This window comes from Jaculus jaculus, chromosome 17 (genome assembly GCF_020740685.1).
Source record: "Jaculus jaculus isolate mJacJac1 chromosome 17, mJacJac1.mat.Y.cur, whole genome shotgun sequence".
Taxonomy (NCBI): domain Eukaryota; kingdom Metazoa; phylum Chordata; class Mammalia; order Rodentia; family Dipodidae; genus Jaculus; species Jaculus jaculus.
In genome coordinates this window covers 25,275,973-25,302,694 of record NC_059118.1, presented here as the reverse complement: position 1 = coordinate 25,302,694, position 26,722 = coordinate 25,275,973, and the positions used below count along the sequence as shown (strand labels likewise).

Sequence of the window (26,722 nt, the reverse complement as noted above, 5' to 3'; positions counted from 1 at the left end):
TACACCTCTCCCCACCCACCCCCAGACATTTGTTGCAAGGTTAGATAAAATAGCAAAATTAAAGCCCAGGAGTAGATATAGTGAGCTCAAAACCCATCATGGACGTAGGTGGAAACAAACAAACAAAATGCCAGAAACACAAGGCTCACTGTTTCTCAGAATGACTTGTGCTCATTCGCAGCTATCTGTTGTTATACTTACAGCCTCAAGTACCTTCCAGAGGCATAAAGCACCTGCCATCAGCCTTGGCGTCCCTATCCCCAACTCCAAATGGCTCCCTTAGAGACCCACACCTTCCCGACCCAGCATCAAATCAGCAGGAAAAATTTAAAAAAAAAAAAAAAAAAAAGATCCTTTTCTTCTTGCCCGTGGACTCTAATAACTATTTACCACCAGTCGGCCTTAACCGTCCTGAATCTATAGGATTTAATCACCCTTTGAGAACTTCTCAAACTCACTGGGCCCCAAGGTTCATACAGATGCTGTCTACTCCTCTCTCTTCCTTTTGACCCGTGGCCAATTTGCGTCCTGCGGTTATCTGCGGGAATGGACGCATGTGCTCAGCACCCCCCCCCACCCGGCCGGGTACTCCAAGATGGCAGGAGAACGCAGAGGAGAGGAGGGCAGGGAGCCAGGCTGCAGCTGAGCCTCTTGCACAGCACAGCACAGGGAGCTGAGGTCGGGGCACATTCGGACTCCACCTGAAGACCGAAGCTCCCTTTGCTGCCATCCAGTCGTGTTTCCAGCCTCCTCGCTGCCCCACCAGACCAGGCCACGTGGCAATGCCAGCAGGGCCTCATGAGTGGGGGTGGGAGCAAGGACTCCGTGGGGAGAGTGAGGGGGCACCAGAGGCAAAGCCAATCACACAGGGGGTCATCGGTGCTCGATGCTCTGTTTCTTTCGAAGTGTCTCTACCTTTGACCTCTGACATATTGCAGGTTTACAAGGTGACAAAAATGGAAACACGAGACCCCGGCAACCTGGAGGGAAAGATGCCCATGGTAAGTTCTAGGCCTTCCCTTGGGCCATTCCCCAAAAAGCATTGAGTCAGCCTCATGGGCCGGTCTCCGATTAACTGGCACTGGCTTCTTGGAACACTGAATATCTGGTGCCACTTGTGGGTTTGGGAGGAAGGGTGTCATGATTGATTAACAATGCCTGATGTGGACACAGGTGGGGAAGGGAAATGATCACATGTCAGATGTCATGATTATAAAGCAAAGGTGGCGCATGCGTCTGGAGTTTGTTTGCAGTGGCTGGAAGCCCTGGCGCACCAATTCTCTCTCCCTCCCTCCCTCCCTCTCTCTCTCTCTCTCTCTCTCAAATAAATAAATTAAAATTAAATATTTTAAGCCAGGCATGGTGGCGCACACCTTTAATCCCAGCACTCGGGAGGCAGAGGTAGGAGGATTGCCATGAGTTCGAGGCCACCCTGAGACTCCATAGTGAATTCCAGATCAGCCTGGGCTAGAGTGAGACTCTACCTCGAAAAACCAAAAATAATTAAATAAATATTTTTATAAAAAATTAAAACTGAGCCAGCATGGTGGCACATGCCTGTAATCCCAGCACTCAGGAGGCAGAGGAAGGAGGATCGCAGTGAGTTCAAGGCCACCCTGAGACTACATAGGGAATTCCAGGTCAGCCTGGGATAGAGTGAGACCCTACCTTGAAAACCTAATAATAATAAAAAACAAAGTAAAACTGGAATACGAATGTGACAGCAGATGAGGAAATACTAAATGGGGTAGTGAATGGTCTGGACTCAAATCCTACATGTCGCCCTCACTTGTGTCTCCTCTGAGCCTCAGTTCCCTCTCCCCACCCCCTGTAAAACAGATGCCACCAAAGGCTGTCTGCAGCTCAGCACCTCCTCCTGTAGTTTTGCTTTAAAATTAGAATAATTTGGTCAACACTACTGGTATTTTAAATGTATTCCTACAAAATCATATTATAATCTTTTCGGAAGGTAGAATTAATGAAGCATAAATCATAGGTATTTTGATACAAAATATTATGTATTTTAAAATGGAAACAAGGAAAGGGATAGTAGTAAAATAGGGTCTTCAGGGCTGGAGAGATTGCTTAGCAGTTAAGGCACTTGCCCATAAAGCCTAACAACCCAAGTTCAATTCGCCAGTATCCAATTGAAGCCAGATGCACAAAGTGGCACATGTGTCTGGAATCTGTTTGTAGTGGCAGGAGGCCCTAGTGTGCCCATTCTCTCTCCCTCTCTCTCTCCCTGTCTCTGTCTCTCTCCCGGGCATGATGGTGCACACCTTTAATCCATGCTGTGGTAAGAGGCTGACATAGAAGGATCACTGTGAGTTCAAGGCCAGCCTGAGACTACATAGTGAATTCCAGGTCAGCCTGGGCTAATGCAAGACCGTACCTCAAAAAACAGAAGGGGAGTTCAATTCCATTTTAGAAATGCCTTCTTCTTCTAAATGGGGGATAAGAGAAGAGCTCCACTCAGTGGAAATCTGTTTGATGTGGAAGTCCACTTTCATGTCCACTTAGGTCACCCTGGTGGCTTCTTTCAGATGTGACAATCTGAGGAGGGAAGGGCATTGAGAAGTAGGGAGGGGCTCAGTAGGAGCATGTCAGGATCCCCCACCCCTGGCTGGAATGTGGCTGCCTTTGGACCACACAGACTGGGGTGGATCATCTCATCTTCAGGAAACCTCTCTCAGAGGTGTGAACATGAGTCATGAGTCATTACTGGCCCCTGAATTCTAGATCCACTTCCCAACTGCCTCCCAGCACCAACTGGGCTCCCCCGTGCCCAGTGGGGAAGCATCAATCTCCAGTTCCCTTTCTTCTTGTCTTTTCTTTTTTTATGAGAGAGAGAGAATTGGCACACCAGGGCCTCTCTCCACTGCAATTTAACACCAGATGAGTGCGCCCCCTTGTGTGCATGTGCGACATTGTGCACTTGCATCACTGTGCGTCTGGCTTACGTGGGACCTGGAGAGTTGAACATGTGTCCGTAGGCTTTGCAGGCAAGCGCCTTAACTGTTAACCCATCTCTCCAGCCCTCTTTCTTCCTTTCTGTTCCTGAAACCTGACTCAAAGTCCAATCTCCAGGTGGGGTCGTGGGGGGGGGTCCTCCTATGGGACCCAGATACTTGACCCTGCCATTTTCTTCTATACCTAGTATTCTGTTTTGTACCCACAGAGTGTGGTATATTACCAAGGAGCCCTCCCTGGTCAAGGGACTAAACAGCACTCCCTGGATGCTTCTCACAGAAAATTACAATTTTTTTTAAATTTTATATAGAAGGGAATTCCATCACTAATAAGTCTGGGCACTGCTATATCATCCAGGGTTAAGGTCTATGTTTCTTTAATGCTGACTCTCCAGGCTCATCTTCCCTGTGGCTCTCCAAGAGGACCATAGGACTTGCCATAGTTCCCAAACTACTTTGATCAAGGAACCTTGCTAGGAGGTACAGCTCCTGGAATGCGTGTTTCAGGCTCTGGGAATCAGGTCCACGGTTTGAGTATTCATGTCTCCTCAAAAAATACGATGAGGGGCTGGAGAGATGGCTTAGCGGTTAAGCGCTTGCCTGTGAAGCCTAAGGACCCCGGTTCAAGGCTCGGTTCCCCAGGTCCCACGTTAGCCAGATGCACAAGGGGGCGCACGCGTCTGGAGTTCGTTTGCAGAGGCTGGAAGCCCTGGCGCGCCCATTTCTCTCTCTCTCCCTCTATCTGTCTTTCTCTCTGTGTCTGTCGCTCTCAAATAAATAAATAATTTTAAAAAAAAATACGATGAGGCCTGGGGCTGAGAAGCCCATCCTCAGTGGGTGTCGCTGCTGACCTGTCCTCTCTGTGTTTCCAGCCTACCCCTGGGACAGGTCAAGCTTGAAATCCATGCCCCTGGACCTGCGGCAGTTCGAGAAACTAGACACCTATGCAGCACAGGTAGGACAGCTGTCTCCTTTGGCCAAGTGCATCCAAAGTTGGCTTAGAGTTATCTAAATCAGGAGAGCAAAAACAAAAAATCCCTCTGAGAGGTCCCATCTGCACATATCCTGGGTCACCCAGGTGGATGGCCCAGGGGTGCCTTTCACGGTGCATGTGTGTACTTCTTTCCTCATCGCTGTGACCAAACACTGGACAAGAAGCAACTTAAGGGGAGAAGGGTTTGTCTGGGCTTGCAGACGGAGGGACGTGGTCCACTGTGGTGGGGAAGGCATGGTGGCAACAGCGTGAGGTGGCTAGTTGCTTTGCATCCACAGTCGGGAATGGAAAGCAGACAGGAAGTGGGAACAGGCTATGCAACCTAGAGATCTGTCCTTCGGTGACTCACTTCCTTCAGCAAGGCCCTCGTCCACTCATGGTTCCACAACCCGGCAAAACAGTGCCGCCGTCCTGAGGACCAAGTGTTTAAGCGCATGAGCCTATGGGGGGACGTTTGACATTCAGATCACAGCACTATAGAAAAGCCTCAAGGCAGCCGGCCCACACCCAGTACCAAAGGTCCTTCCAGTCCTCTTCTGCCATCATCCTGACGCTTCCGCCACAGGCTGCACATGCTGGAGCCTCTCCATTCACAAGCTCGTCTGACCAGCCCTGCCCTGCCCATCTGGTCATCAGGGGTGTGAAGCTTTGTTAGCGTCCAGGCCGTGGAGGGAAGGAGGGAGAAGATGGGGAAGGAAGGGCTGTAGATGCGGATGGCCAAAGCCACCATGACCTCAGCGCCGCTCATCTCTACGAGGTGTGAGCTGCCATGACCTCCTGCCTGTGAGGCTGAGCATTAAAGGAACTGACTCAGCCAGACTCCAGGGGGTTGAGGATGCAGTAGAATATGGATGAACCCCACTCCCCCCAAGGAGGCTGTCAGGGGAAAGAAAAAAAAATCTCCCATGTAGATCAGAGGAAGAGGTTGGGAGGGCGTTTTAAGGTTGGGGGAGCAGGAGGAAGATCTGCCAGTTATCAAGGTCCGCCTGGCCTCACTGGGCGTGTGAAACCCAGCCATGTACTGAGTAGGAGGAGTGCAGTCCGCAGACTAAGGAGGGCAGCACTCTGGATGGCAGTGCCCAGAAGGGCTGGGACAGAGTGCAGTGCTAGGAATGGGACCCAGCTGAGGCCACAGGCCCCCGCCTCAGAGCAATGGACAGCCAGAGCAAGCCAGGCCCAGGGCGCCAGGAGAAAGGCCCCAAGGAAGCAGCCTCGGAACTGGACTCCAGTCTGCAGTGTGGACCTTTAATGAGTCTGGTGCTGTTCTAGGCCCTGGGAGAGGGGTAGACACAAAAGCCATGGGGTGGGCACTGTAAATGGGAGAAGAACAGAGCAGAAGACAGCGGGGAGAGTGGAAGAAGGTCTTTGTGGTGCATGGGAGTGGCCAGAAGTTGGGTCCAGTGTGAGTCCAGTGTGAGTGATAGAAAGGAGTGTTTTCACAGTGGGACCCAGTGGGGCCTGGGCACCACAGCCATGAGTACCACCTGCTCCAGGTTCTAGAAAGTTGGGAAGTGTCACGGCTGCCTTCCCAGCAACCTCAACTGGCATTAATGACTCCACAGCATTGCACGGTCATCACCACTGTTTCCAAAATCTTTTCGTAATCCCAAACAGAAACTCTCTTCTCTCATTAAGGAATGATTTCCCATCCCCACCCCAACCTCTCATACCCTGTGCTTACAGTCTATGAATTTACCTAGTTTCTATATTTCATTATAGTGCAGACACACAATACCTGTCCTTTCGCCGGGCTTACTTCGCGTAGCAGCATGTGGTAGCATGTGAGGCCCTGGATTTCTCCTTTTCGTGGTGAATTACGTCCACTGAATGTATGTGTCACATTGGATGCATCCCCTCATCCCTGGGTGGATGCTGGAGTTGTTATTGTGGGAATAGTGCTGAAGTGGAAATGGATGGATACATATCTTTTGAGCCTTTGTCTTCAGTGTGGGGTGACATACGTTAGAGTAAAATTGCTGCATCATATGGTAATTCTCTGTTTAATTTCTTGGGGAGTACACCAAATCCAAGATCATGATGCTTTACTTTAATGTTTTCTTCCACCTGCCGTGTGGCTTAAGCTCTTATGTTTGGGTTCTTGTTCCATTTTGAGTTGATTTCTTTTTTTTTTTTTTTATTTGAGAGAGAGAGAAAGAGGCAGACAGAGTGTGTTAGAGAATGGGTGCTCCAGGGCCTTTATCCACTGCAAACGAGCTCCAGATGCGTGCACCCCCTTGTGCGCATGTGCAACATGGCACGCTTGTGACACGGTGTGTCTGGCTTATGTGGGACCTGGAGATTCGAGCATGAGTTCTTAGGGTTCACAGGCAAGTGCCTTAACCACCAAACCATCTCTCCAGCCCTTGAGTTGACTTTTGAATATGATACAAGATATAAGTCCAACATCATCATTCTTTCGCAAGTGGAAATCTAGCTATTTCAGCAGCACTTGTTAAATACCCTGTTCTTTCCCCTATTGAGTGGACTTAGCATTGTCAAAAGTCAACTGGCCATGGGTCTGGGCTCAACTCTCTATAGTTCATTGGTCAACAGATTCTTAGGCTAGTACAAACCTGCTTTGATTACATTCATAGTAAGTTTTGAAATTAGAAAACGTGAATCTTTCGATCTCGTTCCTTTTTCAAAATATCTTTGGCCTGTTGGAACCCCTTGCATATCGAGATGAATTTAAAGATTGGTTTTCCCATTCTAGCAATATGTATATTTAACATATATATTAATATATTTAATATATACTTAACATATATTTTCATGGATGGTAATAAACCAAAAGAAAGGGCTGAAGCTATGGCTCAGTGGGTAAGAACAGTATGTTATGTAGGCACGAGAATTTCTGTTTGATCCCCAGCAAAAAGCCAGGCATGGCCAGACACACCTGTAACCCCAGCGCTGGGTGGCAATAGAGGCAGGAGCATTGTTGGAGCTCACTAGTCAGCCAGGCTGACCAAAAAAAATAAAAAAACAGAACTACAGCTCAAGGTTCAATGAGTGAGTTTGTCTCAAGAAACTAAAGCAAAAGAGTTACGTAGGGCGATGCCTGACGTTCTCCTCGGGCCTCCACATGCATGTACACAGAACACATTCGTCTGTACACAAGCGCATATATGCTACACACAAACATACCCATTCACGTACAATAAAAAATAAACCCTTCAAAAGGAAACACAGGGCTGGAGAGACGGTTTAGTGGTTAAGCGCTTGCCTATGAAGCCTAAGGACCCTGGTTCGAGGCTCTATTCCCCAGGACCCATGTTAGCCAGATGCACAGGGGGCACACGCATCTAGAGTTCGCTTGCAGTGGCTGGAGGCCCTGGTGCGCCCATTTTCTCTTTCTCCTTCTCTCTCTCTCTCTCTCTCTGTGTGTGTGTGTGTGTCTGTTGCTCTCAAATAAATAAATAAAACTTTTTTAAAAAGGAAACACAAAGGGGACGAGAGAGGTTGCTCAGTGGGTAAAGCACTTTGCCACAAAAGTGCGAGGCCCCGAGTTCGGATCCCCAGCACTCATGTAAAATGCCAGGCATGATGGGGGGTGTGTCTAGAGTCCCAGAACTAGAGAGACAGAGATAGAAGACCCTGGGGCTCGCTAGCTAGCTAAGCTGACCAAGTCAGTGAGCTCTAGGGTCAGTGAATGACCCTGCCTTGAAGAATAACACGGAGAGTATTGTTGATCTCTGTCTTCCACACTCACTCACACACATGCACACCCACTCACACGTGTTTACAAACAAGAACATACACGCACTCAAAGAAAAGAAACACAAAGAAGGAAAGCTTTGCAAATCATACACCTGATAAGGACTTAATCTTCATAGTATCTACTGGAATTTCTATAAGCATTCAACCGCAGATTGCTGATTGAATTAACCCTGACAAGAGCCTGGCCCCAGATTGAGAGAGAAAAGCTCAGGGAATTCTGGGCCTGTGGCTCAGCTAGCCAGCAGCATCTGCCTTGTCCAGCTCCCCCACTTCCATGGGACTGACCTCCTGGAGCCTCCGTCCCTCGGCGCCTCTCCCCCAGCTTCCCTGTGTGAAGGAAGAGCTGTGCTGACAGACAGACAGCAGGCGCTGGGCTCCCCACCCTTCTCCAGGTCCCCCGTGCAGCGTGCCCTTTCTGCTCTCCAGGTGACCGTCAAGAGTGGCCTGGACGAGCTGGTGAGTGACCTGCTCCAGGAGGCCCACAGCGATCTGGAAAGGGTCCGTGCCATCTGGACGTGGATCTGCCACCATATAGGTAGGTCACCAGGGTAGCGAGGCCAGGAACCCCTGCTTGCGCTCTGCTCCCCATCCCATCACCAGTGTGAGGAGCGAGTGGGGAGATAGAGGAGACGGGCTCCCTAGAGCCTGCATCGATTAACCAAGGACAACCAGGACGGTAAACTTGCCCTCCGGAGCTAGGCCTTGGTCCAGACTCCACAGAGACAAGAACCAGGGACAGGCCATCTCCAAGAGGGGTGACCACGCGTTGAAGAGGCTTGGCTGTTTGAAAAGCTCGGACAACACCCATAAAGTACCAATATAAGCGAGCTCAGGCTCTTGCCTGTCTGCTTCCTGTGGACACCCTGGGGACCTGTGCCACCACTCAGAACCCTTTCTTGGGTTCTCAGAGCTCGGGGGACGTGGGCCTGAGCAGCTGCTCACTGCTTCACACAGGACAGCCTTGGAAATGTGAAGGGTGTGCTGGCCCTTGCCAAGACCTGCAAATGAGGGGACAATGGAGCCTGGTATAAGGTGGACCCCTGGTCTTTTTACATAAAGAACATCCAGGCCTCAGGCCTTTGTTTTTGTCCTCCGGGGGCAATTTAGAACATGTATTCACCTCACAGGACCTGTCGTGTGCCATCTCCACCCATGCCAACACCACTAAGTAATGCCTGGTCTTAAAGGGGCAGGATCAAAAATAGAACACTCAGGGCTGGAGAGATGGCTTAGAGGTTAAGGCACTTGCTCACAAAGCCAGAGAACCTCGGTTCGATTCCCCAGGGCCCACGTAAGACAGATGCACAAGGTGGCGCACGCGTCTGGAGTTCGTTGGCAGTGGCTGGAGGCCCTGGCGCGTCCATTCTCTCTTTATCTCTCTCAAATAAATAACTAAAATAAAATATTTAATAAAAAATAGGATATTCAGTAGGACTTGTTTATTGCTTCCGGCCCCATGTGCGCACACACACAGTGTCTCTTCAGTCCTTGAGAAGGAGGTGGCTCTCTGGCTTGGCCTTACCCCTCCTGTTGCTACCTTCACAAAAATTAATGGCAGGTCGAGATCAGGCTAGGTTGGGGACTTGGTTCCATTCATCACACTTTTGCTTCCCCGTGGCCATCCGAGGCCCGAAACGCAGCGGGGGGCAGGGACCCTGCTACAGACACTGAAGCCTCCTCTTCTCTCTACACCCTCCTTGGTCACCTAAGGGCCCTGCATCCTCACAGCTCCCTCCTCTGCCCTCCAGAGTACGATGTCGAGGCTGCCCAGGAGAAGGACCGACAGGCCTTCAAACCCACTGACATCCTGCGGACCAAGAAGACCAACTGCGACGGCTATGCCGGACTCTTTGAAAGAATGTGCAGGTATATCCTTCTCCATCCACAGCCCTACGTGCTTTTGCCCCCATGCCAGGCCTGAGGCCCAAGTTTGCAAACTCCACTCCGAAATCCAAGTGTGTTCTGAAAAGGTCAATTTCTCCCTTTTTTTTTTTTTTAATGCCAGCATAATTGACTTTGTACCATCTGCTGGCTTTGTGATGCATTAGCATAATGGCAGATAAATGCACACAGATAATTTGGTTATAAAAAGCCCTTTTCCCAAAATTCTCCCATCTCCCTGCAGCTGAAGGTTAAAAGTATGGCAGGCCCGGGTGCACCCGGACAGTAACCGCTGATGTCAGGGGACTTTGAAGGGCTATGCTTCGTGCTGGTGTACCACCTCTTTGGGGTGATACAAAAAAAGTAGTGAGTGCTGGGGAAATGAGGTAGCAGTTAAGACACTTGTCTGCAAAGCCTAAGGGCCCAGGTTCAATTCCCCGGGACCCACATAAGCCAGATGCACAAGGTGGTGCATGCATCTGGAGTTCATTTGCAGTGGCTGGAGGCCCTGGAGCACCCATTGTCTCTCTCTCTCTCTCCTCTATTTGCCTCCCCCCCCCCAAATAAAATAAAATAAATTGTAGCGCAAAGATCCATCCACTGGAAAGTTGAGGAACCAGATGGCAGTTCTCAGTGTCTTTGGGGCTCTACTTCCAGGGCTGTGGGATTGAGCCCGGGGTTGACCTGTCAGTCTGAGTAGGACAATAGGCCGTGCTGCTTCCCAGTGAACTAAGACAGGCTCCAGGCTGGAGGAGCCCTGCTGACCTCCCGCTTCCTCCTTCCTGCGCCCTCCTTCTGAGGTCTTCTGGGTTCTCCAAGAAACAAGCTGGCTGCCCAGGGGCACCACAGAGCCCCTTCCCCAGGAAATGACTGTGTATGTTGGGTAGGTCTTCTCGGGCCCCCAATGTCAGCCTCCAAGACTCCAGGTGGCATTCATCAAAGCAAGTGTAGAAACGAATGGTCTACAGGCCAGCAGCCTGTGATGCCTCAACATTCGTCAGGCAGCCGCGGGGTACTCTGTTTGAGAGAACATGCAACCCTTTCCTGGCCTGACCTCCCAGCTCTGCTGCCTTCCCCATTGCCCTCACCACTTCCAAGCACAGTACGTACCTGGACCCCAAGTTGCCCCAGCCCTCTGGCCCAGCTCTTCACTTTTCTGAACATCCCTCACCTCTGAGAGCTGAGCCTTAGAGGCAGCCGGGTCAGGTTGTACCCTGGCTGCCCCATACCCTACTCTGGAGCAGCCTTCTCTACTTTTCCACAGTCTCACTGCCCATCTGCACCACTAGATCCAGGTGCCCCCTTTGCCTTTGGGCCTCCCAGCCCAGGTTTCCCGGGCCCTGGGATAAGACAGTCTTACCAAGGACTCCAAAATCTGATTTCAATCACCTTTTCAGCCCTGAGTCACTCAACACCCCACACACTTCTGGCTCCTCATGCTCATTCCCCACCCCAAGGTCCCACTCTATCCCTCCTTTGATGTCTTCACACCTTGTACACACTGGATGCTATCATCTAATATCTTTGATTTAAGACAGTTCTAGGGAATCAAACCCAGAATCTTGCACATGGTAGACAAGTGATCTACCACTGAACTACATCCTCGGTCCATGGCTTGTTTTTTTTAAAGCAGGCCCAACCGACTGGCCTTTTTTATGTAAGAGAGAGAGAGAGTAAGAGATAGAAAGAGAGAGAGAATTGGCATGCCAGGGCATCTAGCACTGAAATAGAACTCCAGGTGCGTGAACCACCTTGTGTGCGTGTGTGACCTTGTACATTTGCGTCACGTTGTACATCTGGTTTACTTGGAATCTGGGCAATCGAACCTGGGTCCTCAGGCTTTCTAGGCAAGTGCCCCAACTGCTAAGCCATTTCTCCAGCCCAAGTCCGTGGATTTTTGAGGTGAGGTCTGGCTATATAGCTCAGGCTAGCCTTGAATTTAGTATATCGTCCAGGTTGCTCTTCTAAGTGCTGAGGCCATGGTGTGTACCACCATGCTCTGCTAATACATGTTTTAGATTTTAAAAACTGACTCACTGTACAAAATTTATAAATTCCACGACTTTGAGATGTCATTGGTGACATTCATCTTATTCTGTTCCAGATTTCAATCTAAGCACATAGGCCTTCCCCATGCTCCCTTGTTTCTCATGTCTTTCAGGCCTTACACATTTAAGTGTCTTTTTTGCTCCCTATCTTTCCATCTCCCCTATGAATACCCAGCTGAGAATCCCACACACGATAGACCCTCGACAGACACTTACAGAATGGCAGGATAGTCCTCTCAGCCTTGTATATTCTCTTTCAAATAACAAAGTAACACACCAGTGTGTTTTCAGGGCCATGCATGCCTGGCATCTTTCAAAACATAATTGTTTTCATCTAAAACATCTGTACTTGGGATTTTTTTTTTTTTTTTGGTCGTAAGTGTTCTTTATTTACTAGAAGTTTCTTAGCATGCTGTGGGAGAGCCATCTGCAAAGCCAGAAAAACCTAGGCGCAGTCCCTGACCGAGCGCCGCTTCGTTTTGTTCAGTTGCTATCACCTTCTTAAGGCCCCGTCTCCTCATCTCTGCATTGGGGGGTCACGCTGCCAGCACCGCTCAACAGTCTAGCTGAGTGAGAGCAAGCAGTCTAGGGTTTGCTCACCTGACTTTGGAGTGGCTTCTGTTTTAGAATGTTTATTTATCTTAAAAATAAATTATTTTATGAGAGAGAGAGTTGGCGTGCCAGGGCCTCTAGCCACTGCACTTGAACTCCAGCATGCATCACCTTGTGCAGATAATCTGGCTTACATGGGTTCTAGGGAGTCAAACTTGGGTCCTTAGGCTTTGCTGGAGTGGCTTCTTTAAAAAAAAAAAAAAATCTTTTCTGTCTTTCTCAAGTATAGGAGCAGTTTTACTTCATGGCACTTTCCTACAGAATGTGCCAGCCTATAGATTCAGAAAATTGACACTTGCCTTGAATGAACCTGTCAGCTTTCTGGCCTGATCCAGATGCTTAACAACGGGCATCTATATCCTGGCCTGCAGCTGTTCATTAAAACACACTCCTAGCACTGCCCGGGATGCGTCACAAGAGCTCCGGTGCCACACATTCCTTTAGCGTAGGCTTTGAAGATCAGTAACGCATCCACGCATCGCTTCCCTAATTCCCTCCACCTCTGGAATAACTGCCAAAAGTCTGGCAAATTCATTAAGCTGATTCCTTAATAACGGAAAACAAGCAATCCACTTGACGACTTAGGCCTGCTTGGTTGTCAGGGTGGCCTGAAGAGCAAGAGTCGTCCACACACGGCCATCAGTCCTTCCTGCTGGTGCTTTCTTTTCCTCTTAGCAGTAGAGTCATTAAGAATGGATTTAATGAAGTGATTTGGTAGGAAGTTCGGCTACATTCTTACCATCATTCATTCACTCACTGGCTTCCCCAAGTGGCCGATGTGGAGTGTTTCGATAGTGCTCGGGCTGCTCTGGTCTTGCTGTGACTTTCTATCATCGGGCGTGAATGTCTCCTCTCATGCCACAATCGCCCACAGCCCTAATTGTTTCTGCCCAATCTCCTTGCCAGGGCTGAGGCTGACTCCCCAGGCGCCTCCCGGAAACTCTCTTCCCCTATTCTCGTGGCTCCAGCACTACCAGCTAGCAGATTTCCCGGATGTTTTGGATAACCAGGAGTTTATTACCGGTCTGAGGATTTGACACTGAGTGGGCCAGTTGTCACCAATCATAGATCAGTTGAATTTCTGTCCACCCTCAAGCTGTCACAGGAAGCAAGGGCTTTTGCAGGCAGGCACAGATGCCAGCTACCAGTCAGCATGACAACCAGAGGTACCAAAGCATCACTTGGTTCCAAATGCCCCAAAAGGCGAGAAGTGGCCACCCAAACCTCTTGGGAGATATGGATTCCCCAGAAGATGGATAACTTTCTTTTTCTAGTAATACTGGGGTCTAAACTCAAGGTCTTGCTCATGCTAGCCAAGAATGCTACCACTGAGCTGTATCCCCAATCTTTTCTTATTTTTAATTTTAATACAGGCTCTCACTTAGTTACCCAGGCTGATCTTCAACTCACTCTGTAGCTCAGGCCAACCTTGAAATTGTGAGTCTCCTGACACAACCTCCATATAGTTGGATTACCAAGCCCACCTTGAATCACCAAAATACTGTCAAATCAGATTTTGCCATATAAAACCCCTGACTCTTCCTCCCCTTATAGACACACCAAAGGAGAATGTAGAGCTATACCAAACCATCTTTTGTAGAGAGAGGGGGAGGGAGAGAACTACTGCTCCAGAGCCTCAGCCACTGCAATCCAACTTCGTAGGCTTGCGCCACCTAGTGGATATGTGCAACCTTGTACCTGCCTCACCTTTGTGCAACTGGCTTATGTGGGACCTGGAGATTCCAACATGGGTCCTTAGACTTCACAGGCAAGCGCTTTAACTTCTAAGCCATCTCTCCAGCACACACACACACACACACACCAAACCATCTTTTAATTTTATTCTATGTGCACACACAAGTTTACAGATTAAAAAAAATTTTGGTTTGCCAGAGGAAGGTCTAATGTAACTCCAGAACTCCTGACTGCGCCTGGGGACAGCTGCCCACAATTTCACTTTAGTTACTAGCTAGCTGAGTGTTCCCAAGAAAGGTAGCCTCCATCTCTGAGCCATAACCTTTGCCCTGCTAGAGAGAAGGCCAGTGAGATTTCATGTTGTGGGGCTCCCTCTAAGGGCCATGGAGTAAGACTTAGCATGATTACAAGTGACCTGTCCATAGGGTTGTAGGAACACATCACAGAAACATAGAGATACTGTTACATTTGTAAGAAATCAGGTATAGAAATTGTGAACGATAAGTCATAGTTTGTTTGCATTACTGTGGTACAGAAATCACACCATTTTCAACAAGATTACAAAAAAAAAAAAAAAAAAACATGTTTCACTGCCTCTCCTGCAGGCAAGATTCCTTCTTTCCTCCCCCACTTCTTCTCAGACATTGTGGAGAGATGATCAAAATAGACCACTATGGTCAGAGGCCAAGGTGAGTAGGATGCCCCTACGTGTACATCCTTCTAAGCACATGGCTTCTGGGGCCTGGCAGCTCATTAGCTATAGTTGCATTACATGGTTTCTGTGGCATAGGTGGCACCATTTCAGTATCAAACAATAGTCCCACTCCTGACCCACCACCTACTCAGTTAATACCTGAAGATAGATCACACACAAACGAATACACAAGGATCTTTTGGAGTGATAAGAAAATACGTTCATAATAGCTTCTCAGCCTCTTGGCTAAGCATAGGAAATACATTCCTGGGCTGGAGAGATGGCTTGGCAGTTAAGGCACTTACCTGGGAAGCCTAAGGACTCATGTTTGAATCTCTAGGTCCCACGTAAGCCCGAAGCACAAGGTGACGCAAGCACACAAGGTGGCGTCTGGTGCTCGATTACAGTGGCTGGAGGCTCTGGCCAGCCCAAGCTAGAGTGAGAGCCTACCTCAAAAAACAAAAACGAAACAACAAGTATCCTGAGAGCCAAGGCAGCTCAGGGTTACCGGGGATGTTACTGCCTTCCACTTGTTTGAACCTCTAACTCAGACCATCTCCATCAGGCTCCAGTGCATGGCCACATAGTCCTTTGCAGTCACAATGTTGCAAGGGTCCCTGAACCCTATCCTGTCCTTGCTGGAGATGGGGCTGGAGCCTCCGCTAAGCACTCTGGGTGCCCCAGGAGTGTCTTGCTCGAGGTGCCTTGCACACACATTTGCTTGATGGCTTGAGGTAGCAGCCCTGTGTTAGGCAGGTGGCATTGGCACTGCCAAGGCTGTCCGAAGGGAAAAGCCACCTGCCGTGGCTTGAGGTTGTTAAACAGATGGCCTTTGGCCATATTTTGGGGATGGCTGGTCAAGCTCTTCAGCAGGTAGAAATGTTTTAAATCCTTGACGCCTTCCACGTCCTCTCAGCTCCTCCACGGAGTTCCAAGGGCTTTGCTGCCAGCCTGGCGGCGCGGTGACAGCCCGCAGATCAGCCCTCCCTCCAAACACGAACACATCCAAGGCAGCCACCGAGCCTCGTTTAGGGAACAATATACTCTATCATGGTGTTGGTTGCATGCCACGTGGCCATACGGTGACGTGTCCTGGTGCCTGCCTCAGCGCTTGGCCCACCACTTAACCCGGTCCGCGGTCTTTTGATGACATGAAAGGGTCAGGGGTCATCCTGACCGGCAACCAGAGGCTGGATGTAAAGCGGCTAGCTGCACCATCATTGTCTGATACGTATGGATTGCTTTGTTTTGCATAACGACTCTGGAGTATCGACAATAGTGCTTTAACATTATGACTCATGCTGTCCAATTCATCTTGCGCATGGCTGCCAGGTAATAAAACACCCTCATATCATACTCAAGCGATGCATAAGCTCACAGCTGAGTTCATTTTTACATCTTATTTCTGCCGCAGGCATTCCCCGTGGCCCTTCCAGCTTCTCCTCAGCCTGTCAGAGGCGCATCACCCTCCATCCTCCACCCCCCCCCATCACTTAATGTCAACTCTCCTTCTCGTTCGCCCATACTGAGCCTGGCAAGGGTGCACTGAAGGTGACCATTAGAGTTGGGACTGGAGTCCTGATTTCCTGGCTAGGTCGAGTCGCCCCCCCCAGCTTGGAGAAATGCAGGTGGATAACCCACCACTCACTTTCCTCATCCTCGGGCACGTTCCTGGATTGGGGGAGGCTCACTATGGCTCCCCACTTGCTTCTTCAGATATTCCTTCCAGTGGCCCCGCGGAGTGGCAGGATGTCCCCTGGTGCACTGCTCAGGATAGACTTCTCACAGCAGGAAGTCCTGGCCACCTACATGGTGCCCACCGCACTTGGCACCAACACTGGGAGACCCGGATGGATGCTAACCGTTTCTCCCTTCCTTGATCCCAGGTGCTCTGAACTCTAGGACGACACTAGCGAGCACTGGGTCCAGAGCCCAGAACATCTGCTAGTCAGTTAACCTTGATGCAAAATGAGCCGTTGTCCTCACAGCACGGTTCCCAAGACGCCCCTTAACCCTGCATGCCACACTTGAAACGGATACACATGGATGTCCTAAGCAACCGGGGAAATAATTCACTGAAGGATTATAATTTAAATAGCATGTATTGATTTCTTTTCCTCGACTCTAAAATAAAACATAATCATTATTCAAAATGTAGAAAAACTTGAAATAAATTAAAATCACCCATAATCCCATTACTAAAAGGACCCTCTCTCTCTCTCTCTCTCTCTCTCTCTCTCTCTCTCTCTCTCTCTCTCTCTCTCTCTTTCTTCTCCATGCATGTGCATATTTACACACGGAGATACCATATTGACTGTAGAGTTTTAACATTATGTCATTATTTACCTCCCTAACCAGTTTTCACGTCTTTTTCTCCCCTCCCAGTCTGAGAGGATAGAACCCTGACTCCCAGTTCAAAACCCGCTCCTGTCCACGCCTCCATCCCACCCCTCTTGACAATGCTCTCAACTCTCCTCTCTGCTGGCTTTCTCCGGCAGGCTATCAAAATATTCAGGTCTCCCCATGCAGAGAAGCACCCTGCTTGGCCCCGCCTCCCCTCCAGCACAGCCTAAGGGGTCTGCCTACTCTTCTCTCCTCTCCCCTGGGCTCAGAGGCTCGCTGTCTCCTGTGGCCTCCTGCCCCTGGCAGACCTTCTGTTCTGGGGTTCATTTTAGACTATTTCTAGCAGAAAATCCTGCCATCAGAATCTCTTGGTAATCTTTGGTCATGGGAATCTCTTGGGTGTCTGTCCGTGGGGCCCAGCTAGTATAATCCCTGAAGAGTCCAAGAGGCCTAAGCCCCCTTTTATGACCCTGCGGGCAGAAGTCAGGGACCGCCAAGCGTCATGCCCCTAACAGATCTCAGCGTGAGTGGCCACAGCGTGACTGTGCAGGTGAACAAAAGCTAAGGTGCCATTCCGGCACGGTCCATTTGGATGGCAGGGAAACAGGAATCCGTTAATCTTCGTGGCGCCACATTTTGCCTTGATGATCCAACAAATGATGCATAGATTTAGAGCGGCAGTATGCAGTCCAAGAGCCGAATAAATTTTAGTTAAACATTTCCCTACAGAGGGAAACATCCCTCTATCCCTACAGTAAGTAAATCCATCGTTGTTTAGAGGAACTGAGGCTGCAGATCACAGCAGGACCCAACCTCCAGGGGGCGCCCCACAGAGCACACCCTGGATGTCTGAACTGCTCACTCAGCACATCAGAGGGTTGCCCCTGGGCCAGCCACTGTGTGGAGGGCAGGGAAGCTTGTGGGATGCAAAGGAGCTGAATTAGAGGGCCGGCCTGAGCATGCAGAAGTGTATAGGCTTGTGTTTATATTATGCTGGTTTTCCACAAGGAAAAGGCACCTTTCCCTCATTCCCGATGTACCGGAAGGGCCAGATGCTTCCCCCGGGTCACACTGGATGTAGCATTATACACACTGTCCATCCCTCAGCAACCCTGGTCGGGGTCGCTGGACCGTCAGGACTTTTTTTTTCTTGGACCCACAACCTTGGCCTCAGGCTTCAGTAACTCATGGCTAGTATCCAGAGATGGCATGCACTGCCCACAGTATAGGCTCCCAGGAAGTGTACCAGCTTGGTGGTGAACGGTATAAGAGTGATCTGTCAAAAATACCCCAGAGCTGAAGAGATGGCATATTGGTTATGAGCACTTGCCACTTAAGCATGACAGCATGGGAGGGCTGGAAAGCACTTAAGTTCGAGTCCCAAGAACCCATGTAAAAAAACAAGGCACAGTCATGCATGCCTATAACCTCAATCTTCACGGGGGACAGGGGGCAGGGCAGAGACCAAAGAATTATTGGGCTTGCTGACTGAAAAAAACAATATTAACTCTGAGTTGAAGAAGAAACCCTGTCTCCAGGAAATACACAGTTGTGCTATAAAGAAGATCAGCAAAGGGCAGGAGGGATGGCTTAGTGGTTAAGACGTTTGCCTACAAAGCCAAAGGACCCAGGTTCGATTCCCCAGGACCCATGTTAGCCAGATGCACAAGGGGATGCACGCGTCTGGAGTTCGTTTGCAGGGGCTGGGGACCCTGGTGCACCCATTCTCTCTCACTCTCTCTCCCTCTTTCTCTCAAATAAATAAATAACTAAAAATGAAATATTTTAAACAAAGATTAGCAAAGTTCTCTCCTGGCCTCCCTAAGCATGCGCACAACACACTTATCTGTGTGCACACACATGCATAGACCACACGTCACACTGCATATACTCCACACACATGCACACACAAAGCCTGAAGAACATTTCCACTGCTGGCCTAGCAGCCTTGGCCCGGGCAGTCAGTCTTCATGCACCACAGTGTTTCCTGGACCCTGCTTGTGAAGGACAGAACTGCCAAGTGAGGTCTCTGCTGCACACAGCAGGGTGCCTAGGCACCCATCAGGTCCCCATGCAAACACCCATGGGCGGGTAGAACCTGTTAACAGGGCTCAGCTCTCTCTTGAGGAGCCCAATCTCCCAGCCTCTGTGCGCAGCCTTTCCATGTCAGTGTTTTTATTTTTATTGTATTTATTTGAGAGACAGGAAAAGAGGCAGAGAGAGAGAGACAGAGAGAAGGGGTCTTCACCAGGGCCTTCAGTGGCTGCAAACCAACTCCACACGCATGCACCACCTTGTACATCTGGCTTACATGAGTCCTGGGGAATCAAACCTGGGTCCTTTGACCCTAACCGCTAAGCCATCCCTCCAACCCCCCGCCGCCCCCCCCCCCCCCCGGTTAGTTTTGTTTCAAGAGCATTGTGGTTTCCCTGCTCCTCATGTTCTTGAGGCCGTCCTCGCTCTTGCCCTCATTTTTCTCCTTCTGAAGAGCTGCTCGTGGATCATGTCAAGCAGGCTCTGGGGACACATTTCGGAAGTGATGTGAACAGTCTCAGGGGAGGAACAGACGGTGGTGGGGGGGGGGGGGGACTGCAGCCGGTCCGCACCGGCGGGACTTGCCCGCGCTGTGTCCTGCCCCAGTGCTCAGCACTCAAAACCCGCTCTTCGTGAGTGTGAGTGTGAGAGCTAGGAGAAAGGAGGAGAGAGGACTGAGAGGTTGCAAACATGCCCCCAGCCTGGGTCCCTTCTCAGACCCGTGTCCCACCCGCAGGATTGCTGGTGTGCAGTGCATGGCCGTGCCTGGCTATTCCAAGGGCTTCGGCTACAAGACAGGGCAGAGTTTCTCCGGAGAGTTTGACCATGCCTGGAACGCTGTGTTCCTGGAGGGGCGATGGCACCTGCTGGACAGCACCTGGGGCAGTGGCCTGGTGGACACTGCCACCTCCAAATTCACCTTCCTGTAAGTATTGGCTCCGTCCTGGGGTCTGGTTGGTGGGCATGGGAGAGGCGCCTGGTTGGAGGAGGCACCTGATGTAAAAGATCAGAAGGGAGAGAAATGAAAGTCGGGCGGCCTCACAATGCTGCAGGCTGCTCCCATCCCCCCACCCCATCCCCCACTCCACCCTCACCCCCCAGCTGGGAGCTAGCTCTAGGCCACTTGTGGGAAACCAGACTTGTGTGCCTACTCTTCCTCCTCTGACTAGGGCCCTCCTCTGGCTCCCTGTGTCTCCTTCCACCTAAACCCTGGGGTGGCCCTAAGGGCACAGGTAAGGAGACACAAGGCTGAGCCGCCTCTGTCACTGCCAGCAGGGCTGCTGTCACTGTGACATACAGATGCTAGAATTTTCTCCTCCCACTTCCTCAGACACAAGCTGTCCTGTGCTTGGGGGAGAGGAAGGGGCCACAGGTGGCAGGAAGGAGTACTGTGCAGGGTGCCCAGCCACACTGGGGCTACCGGGGTGCAGACTCAGCCCTTTCTTCCCTGCGGGCCTTGGTGCGTCCTGGCCTTGACCTACAGCCACGCAGGACGCTTACATAACAGGGGAGAACGCATTCCCTCGGTGGCGCAGCTGGGATGTCAGCCCTCACTCGGGACCAGTGCAAGCCCCGTGCCCAGTCACCCCATACCCCACACACACACCGCTGCTACTCTGAACACCATTCCCCTTGGGCAGAGCAAAGCCTCCTGCAGCCCAAGGCTGAGCCTCCTCTTCTCCCGGGCTTCATTGCTGCTCCTCAGAGCACTGAAAGGATCCTCAGAAACCCCTCAGTGCACAGCTCCCCAGGGGCAGAAACGAGAAGAGTCCATTGGAAGCAGAGCACGGGGCACCTCGCCTCCCCCCCCACCCCCAAAGCCCCACTGCCTGCCCGGAGTCACAGCCCATACCTTCCTATCTTGCTCTCGGATCATGTCTTCTTGGCACTGAGAGCACAGGAAGCCACTTCCTCCCCCCACCCAGACACCCTAGGGCTCTGAGAGCAGGCCTTGTGCTCAAGCTGTGGCTTTGTCTCAGAAGGAGCCTCAGATCCTGCTTTGGCTCCAGGCTGTGGAAGCACGTACTGGGGAGGAGTCTCCAGGGCCCACATTAGGATGGCACATGGGATTTCAAATGACATGCTGCTTGCTGTCCTGTGTCAGCTAAAGGAAGAACCAAGAGGGCCACCTAGGGGCTGGAGAGATGGCTTAGTGGTTAAGGCACTTGCCTGAGAAGCCTAAGGACCCATGTTCTACGCTCCAGATCCCACATTAGCCAGATGCACAAAGGTGAGGCAAGCGCAAGGTCACACATGTCCACTTGGTGGCGCAAGCGCCTGGTTTTCAACTACAACAGCTAATGCCCTGGCGCACCCATTCTCTCTCTCCCTCTGCCTGTCCCTGTTTCTCCCCTCTCCCCTCTTTTTCTCTCAAATAAAAGAAAACAAGAGGGGCCACCTGGAAGATCTGGGGGAGGGGAGTTGGGCCTGTTCACCCACACAGCTCCTAACCAGCTCTTCCTCCGCTCCTCCCCTCCAGCTACAATGAATTCTACTTCCTCACCCACCCTGCCCTGTTCATCGAGGACCATTTCCCAGACAATAAGAACTGGCAGCTGCTCAGGCCTCCTCAGTCTCTGAGGCAGTTTGAGAACAATATGTACCACAAAAGCGAATTCTACAACAAGGGGATGCTCAGTGCCCACCCGGACACCCCCATAATCCGAACAGGTAACCCATGGGCAGGTGGGCAGGCCAGGGTACCGTCCGTAGGAATAGAGAAGTCTGTTCCTTGCCTTGAGAAGTCAACACGTACATGTGAGGTTGCTTACAGGGTGATGCAAAGATAGCTGTGTCGCTGAAAAGCCCACCCTAGGATGAGGGAGGTGTCAAGAAAGCTGTACCCCTCAAGCTCCTTACCCAACTTGCAATGGTCCCTGACTATAGGACCTCAGGGAGGAGGGGCCTTGTGGGTCTTATAACCTTTCTAAGAGTCCCAAGCCTTGTAAGTTTGGTCTTTCTTTTAAATTTATTTATTCCTTTATTTGCAAACAGAGAGATAGGATGGGTGTGCCAGGGCCTCCAGCAGCTGCAAACAAATTCCAGATGCATGCACCTCTTTGTGCATCTGGCTGTAGGTGGGCACTGGGGAATCAAACCCAGGTCATTAGACTTTGCAGGCAAATATGCCTTAACCGCCAAGCCATCTCTCCAGCCCCAGCTTCCTGAATCTCGTAAGCCTCCCTTCCCTATCCAAGAGGGAATGTGTCAGTCCTGAGGAAATAACTACATAGCAATTTGCAGGAAGTGGGGACAGATAAGTGGAGGGGACACTGTAAAACATCTCCTAGACTTGCAGAGCTCCACGGGGCTCCCTCAGCCTGGCCTGCTCAGACTCCTCCCTTCTGGAAGCAGGACCTGGACTTTACTTGTCCGCTTGCTGGGGGCCAGAATGGGCAGAGCAGCGAGCTTAGCTGTGAGCCCGTGGCTAACTGGCCTGGGTTGACACTGGCTCTCCACCCACCACAAGAAGACCTCGGAAACTGACTCTGAGGGTTCAGACTTGGGGTTCCGGAACTGCATGCAGTCCTGGGCCGCAAAGGGCTTTCTGTCGTCAGTCTGCCTCTCTGTGCCAGGCCCAGAAAGGCGGGTCAACCCATCTCCCACTGTGGCAAAGCACCAACTCGGGCCGCCAGCAGGGGGCGCTCCTTCATTCATCTGGAACAAGATGCCTGAGCTAACAGCGCTCAACTGGGGTCAAGCAGGGCTGACTGCACTCCATACTGCAAGATGGTGGGGCCACAGGGAAGCAGGTGCCCCAACATGAGCCCCCCACCTCCCCCGGGGTTCCTTCACAGGGAAGCTGAGCCCCCGTGGGCTCTGTAAAGCTACAGACCCAGCAGTCCCCGCCTGAGGTTGTTCAAGTTACAGCATGCAGCTGCTGGCTCAGAGGCCAGTGCTGTGCTCAGAGGAGGCCTGTGAATGGACCATTAAACCCCAGGACAGAATTAGCCAGGCCACAACTTCACACTAATGTCACTGGTTTAAGTTTACCTTTTCAAGGGGCACGAAAATGTAAACGCCAGGTCAGGGTGTGGTGATGCGCGCCTTAAGTCCCAGCACTTGGGAGGCAGAGTGAGTTCGAGGCCACCCTGAGACTACATAATGAACTCCAGGTCCACCTGGGCTGGAGTGAGACCCTACCTCAAAACACCAAAAAATTAAAAAAAAAAAAAGGTTAAAAAAATGAAAGCACCAAGCCAGGCTGAGGTAGGAGAACCACTGTAAATTCGAGGTCAGCCTGGGCTACAGAGTGAGCTCCAGAGTGAATGATGCCCTGCTTCAAAATATACATGTATATATAGACACCAAATTCCTTAAAAGAAATCTAGAACCTGCTTCTGCTTCATGGTGCATAATTGAAAAAATATATATTTCTTTTGGTTGTGATCTGCTTAAAGTGTAAAAACAAGGGTTTGCAGAGATAGCTCAATGGTTAAAGTCACCTGCTTGAAAAGCCTGCCAGCTTGGGTTCAGTTCCCCAGCACCCACATAAAGCTGGATACAAAGTGGCACACGCAGTGTGATCCCAATGCAGAGCCGGGAGAATCTGAAGTCACAGGCCAGATGGTGACATCCCCTTGCAGTCCAGCAGGTTATCTGTAGTGGCAAGAGACCCTGTCTCAAAGAAGGTGGGACACAGACACCCCAAAGCTGTCCTCTGACCTCCACACATGAACTGTGGTACACGTGCACGCTTACCACTTAGCACACATGTGTGCACGCGCACACACACACACACAATAAATAAATAAAATTTAAAGTGTAAAGACAAGAAAGAAGCAAAAAAAGGGGGGACTAAAAGATCAAAAGTAAGGGTGGGAAGAAAGCCCCAAGATAGGGATGAGCCAATAAGGGCAGGAGTGCTCAGGGCTTAGGGAAGGAAGAGGAAGGAGGACAGAGAGAGGCCATTTATAGCTCCTTCAGAGGGTCACTAGGGCCCTCAGTACCTCCCTCTGCATCATCTTCCAGATACTCAGCAACCTCTGTCTGTAGTCCTCTTCCCAAAGAGCCCGCAGCCCAGACGAGGACAGATTATACCCAAGTGTTCACACAACTCATTGTAATGGTGATAAGCTCTCTACAGAAAGCCAAGGCCAGTGGAGAGGCTCCCAGGAGGTCAGTATCACCCAAGGAGTCCGGGCAGCCTTCTCTACAGCTAAGCTTTAGGACGAGCCCATACCAGGTTTTGGAGGAAGGGGTTCTAGTGACCGTGGACCAGATGGCCTTTTCTTTTGCCTAAGAAAGGCCGGGCACATTGCTCTGGCCAGGGGCAGGTGACCATCTTCTAACAAAAAAACAGAGGTCCCGAAGAAACAGAGGGCCAGGTGAGTCCTCATGAGCTGCAAAGCCCAGGAAACTGGCCACCTGTCCCTAAGAAATAAGGATGGAGACAGGAAGAAGCAACTGCAGGCCAATGGGGAGGCAGAGGGAGAAGGGGTTCACATGCTGACTTTCCAGAAACACAGCTCTGGTCCCCTTAAGGGAGAAGCAGGTGTGGGGGAGGTAGGGAACGGGGAAAGTACTCCACGCCCACTCCTGGGCACAGTGTTCTGAAGTGAAACCCTTCCAATACCCAGCGAGGGCCTGCACCCCACTCACAGCCTCCCAGGGCCAGCTGGTTTGCAAAGTTATATGTCAGCATTACTGCTGCTGATACCACTATGCAGGCTGCTGGGGGAGTGTGAAAGCAAGACCTGAGACTTGAAGGAAGAGGAACCTTCCTGCCCCTGGAACCTCTTACCAGTTCTGGAGTCAGGGCAAACCTCCAAGAAGATATGGCTAAGGGCAGACTCTTGTTAACACCCCTCCCACCCCCAGCTATCAGCTCTTTCTTCTTAAATATTTAATTTTATTTTATCTTATTTTATTTATTAAAGAGGAGAGAGAGGGAGAGGGAAAATGGACAGCCAGGGCCTCTAGCCACTGCAAACAAACTCCAGATGCATGCCCCACCCTGTGCATCTAGCTTACATGGAATCTGGAGAATCCAACCTGGATCCTCAGGCTTCTCAGGCAAGCGCCTTAACCACTATGCCACCCTTCCTGCCCCTATCAGCTCTTTCAAGGAAGCCAAAGAATCCTCCCAGCGGTGTGCGTCACCTGCCGTATGCCACGTTCAGCGACACCACACTGGTGAAACTAACCTTGGTGGAATTACTTACACCCAAGCAAGCGTGGGAAGTCAGAGCCCTTTTCCTCCTGAGAGCCAGTTAGTTGTTAAGCATGGACCAGCAAGCACACCAGCCTACGCTGGACCCATCTCACCTGCCCCCTGACTTTCTGTCTCCACAGTGAACGGCAAGGCCACGATCACCATCGAGAGCTGCGCCCCCACCCTCTTCATGTTCATGTTCAATGGCAGGCAGGAGCACGGGCTACTGAGCCTCCGGAAAAACGGGATGAAGCTGGAGGTGTTCCCCCCGACCATGGGCACCCACAAGCTGCAGATCTTCGCCAAAGGCAACTCTGACATCTACAGCTCCGTGCTGGAATACACCATCAAGTGTAACTACGTGGACCTCGGGGTCCGGCTGCCCGCTGAGCTTCACCAGCCCGTGGGCCCCAGCTGGTTCTCGGAGCAGATGGGCATCTTGAAACCCTCCCACCCCGACCCCATCATCCACACCAGGGACGGGCGCTGCTCGGTCAGCTTCGGCGTGGAGGAAGGCGTCAGCGTGCTGGCGTCGCTGCACGGCGACGGCGGCCCCATCACCGAGGAGACGCAGCGCCGCTACATCTTCCAGCTGCACCGCGAGAAGCGGACCGAGCTGAGGGTCCAGCTGCCCCACGCCGGCAAGTTTGCGCTCAAGATCTTCGTGAAGAAGAGGCAGGAGGCGGGCAACTACGTCTTCGTGTTCAACTACCTCCTGTGCTGCGGCAACACCAAGGTGAACTGGCCCGTGTTCCCGGAGAGCTTCGGCAACTGGGGGCAGAACAATGAGCTGCTGGAGCCCCTGTCGGGCGTGCTGCCCGCCAACCGGAACGTGCCTTTCAAACTGAAGCTGCACGGCATCGCCAAAGTCCTGGTGAAGGGGCAGGACACGTGGCCCCTGACCCTGAACCCCGAGGGCTACTGGGAAGGGAGCTGCAGCACAGCGGGCTGCGACGAGGTGCACGTCATGGTGCTGGAGAACGCCAATCACAACTTCTACTCTTACATCCTGAAATATAAAGTGAGTGCCCAGTGAGGGCCTGCACCCCGCCCCACAGCCTCCCAGGGCCAGGGCCAGCAGCTCTGCCCCGGGAAGGGCTCTAGGGAAGTGCAGAGAACCCAGGACACTGACCTGCATGAAATCACTTCTAGGCCTCTGCCTCAGTCTCCCCCCCACACCTCTCCCCTTCGCCCCGCCCCACCTCCCCTCTCACTCCCCCCCCCCCCCCCCGGCCCTCCTCGGCCACAGGCACTGAGCTGCTGGTGTCCCTATAAGCTACGCTCAGTGTGGTGGTGGCTGTGGCCGGAAGCACAGAGGCGAAGGCCAGTTAGAAGAAAAGGTGCTATGTCGATCTAGGGTGTTGTGAACTGTGCGCCCTCGGGCCCCTGCCCCGTCTTGTGTTGGCGCCTCGTCGTGGTGAGGGTTGATGTGGGAAAGCCGGCGTGCTGTCCAGGTGGAAAACTGGCTGCAGGATGCTCAAGAGAATTCTCCTCCTTAGCCCTGACGTAGGGGGCCCTAGTTGAGTCAGAGAGCCCCTTCCAAGTAGCGCCCGGGTGATCCTCCACAACCTCGGGGACCCC

General features: G+C 51.4%; 1 protein-coding gene across 1 annotated transcript in view; it reads left to right on the top strand.

Moving 5' to 3' along the window:
• Ky (kyphoscoliosis peptidase) overlaps positions 1-26,339 on the top strand; it is a 51,580-nt gene extending 25,241 nt beyond the window's left edge. Inside the window, exons 5-11 of the mRNA XM_004664342.3 lie at positions 939-1,001; positions 3,842-3,924; positions 8,107-8,215; positions 9,429-9,546; positions 19,724-19,912; positions 21,467-21,657; positions 25,282-26,339. Of these exons, the coding sequence (XP_004664399.1) occupies positions 939-1,001; positions 3,842-3,924; positions 8,107-8,215; positions 9,429-9,546; positions 19,724-19,912; positions 21,467-21,657; positions 25,282-26,177 (1,649 nt within the window). The 3' untranslated portion in view covers positions 26,178-26,339. The remainder of the gene's footprint in view (positions 1-938; positions 1,002-3,841; positions 3,925-8,106; positions 8,216-9,428; positions 9,547-19,723; positions 19,913-21,466; positions 21,658-25,281) is intronic.
• The last annotated feature ends 383 nt before the right edge of the window (positions 26,340-26,722 follow it).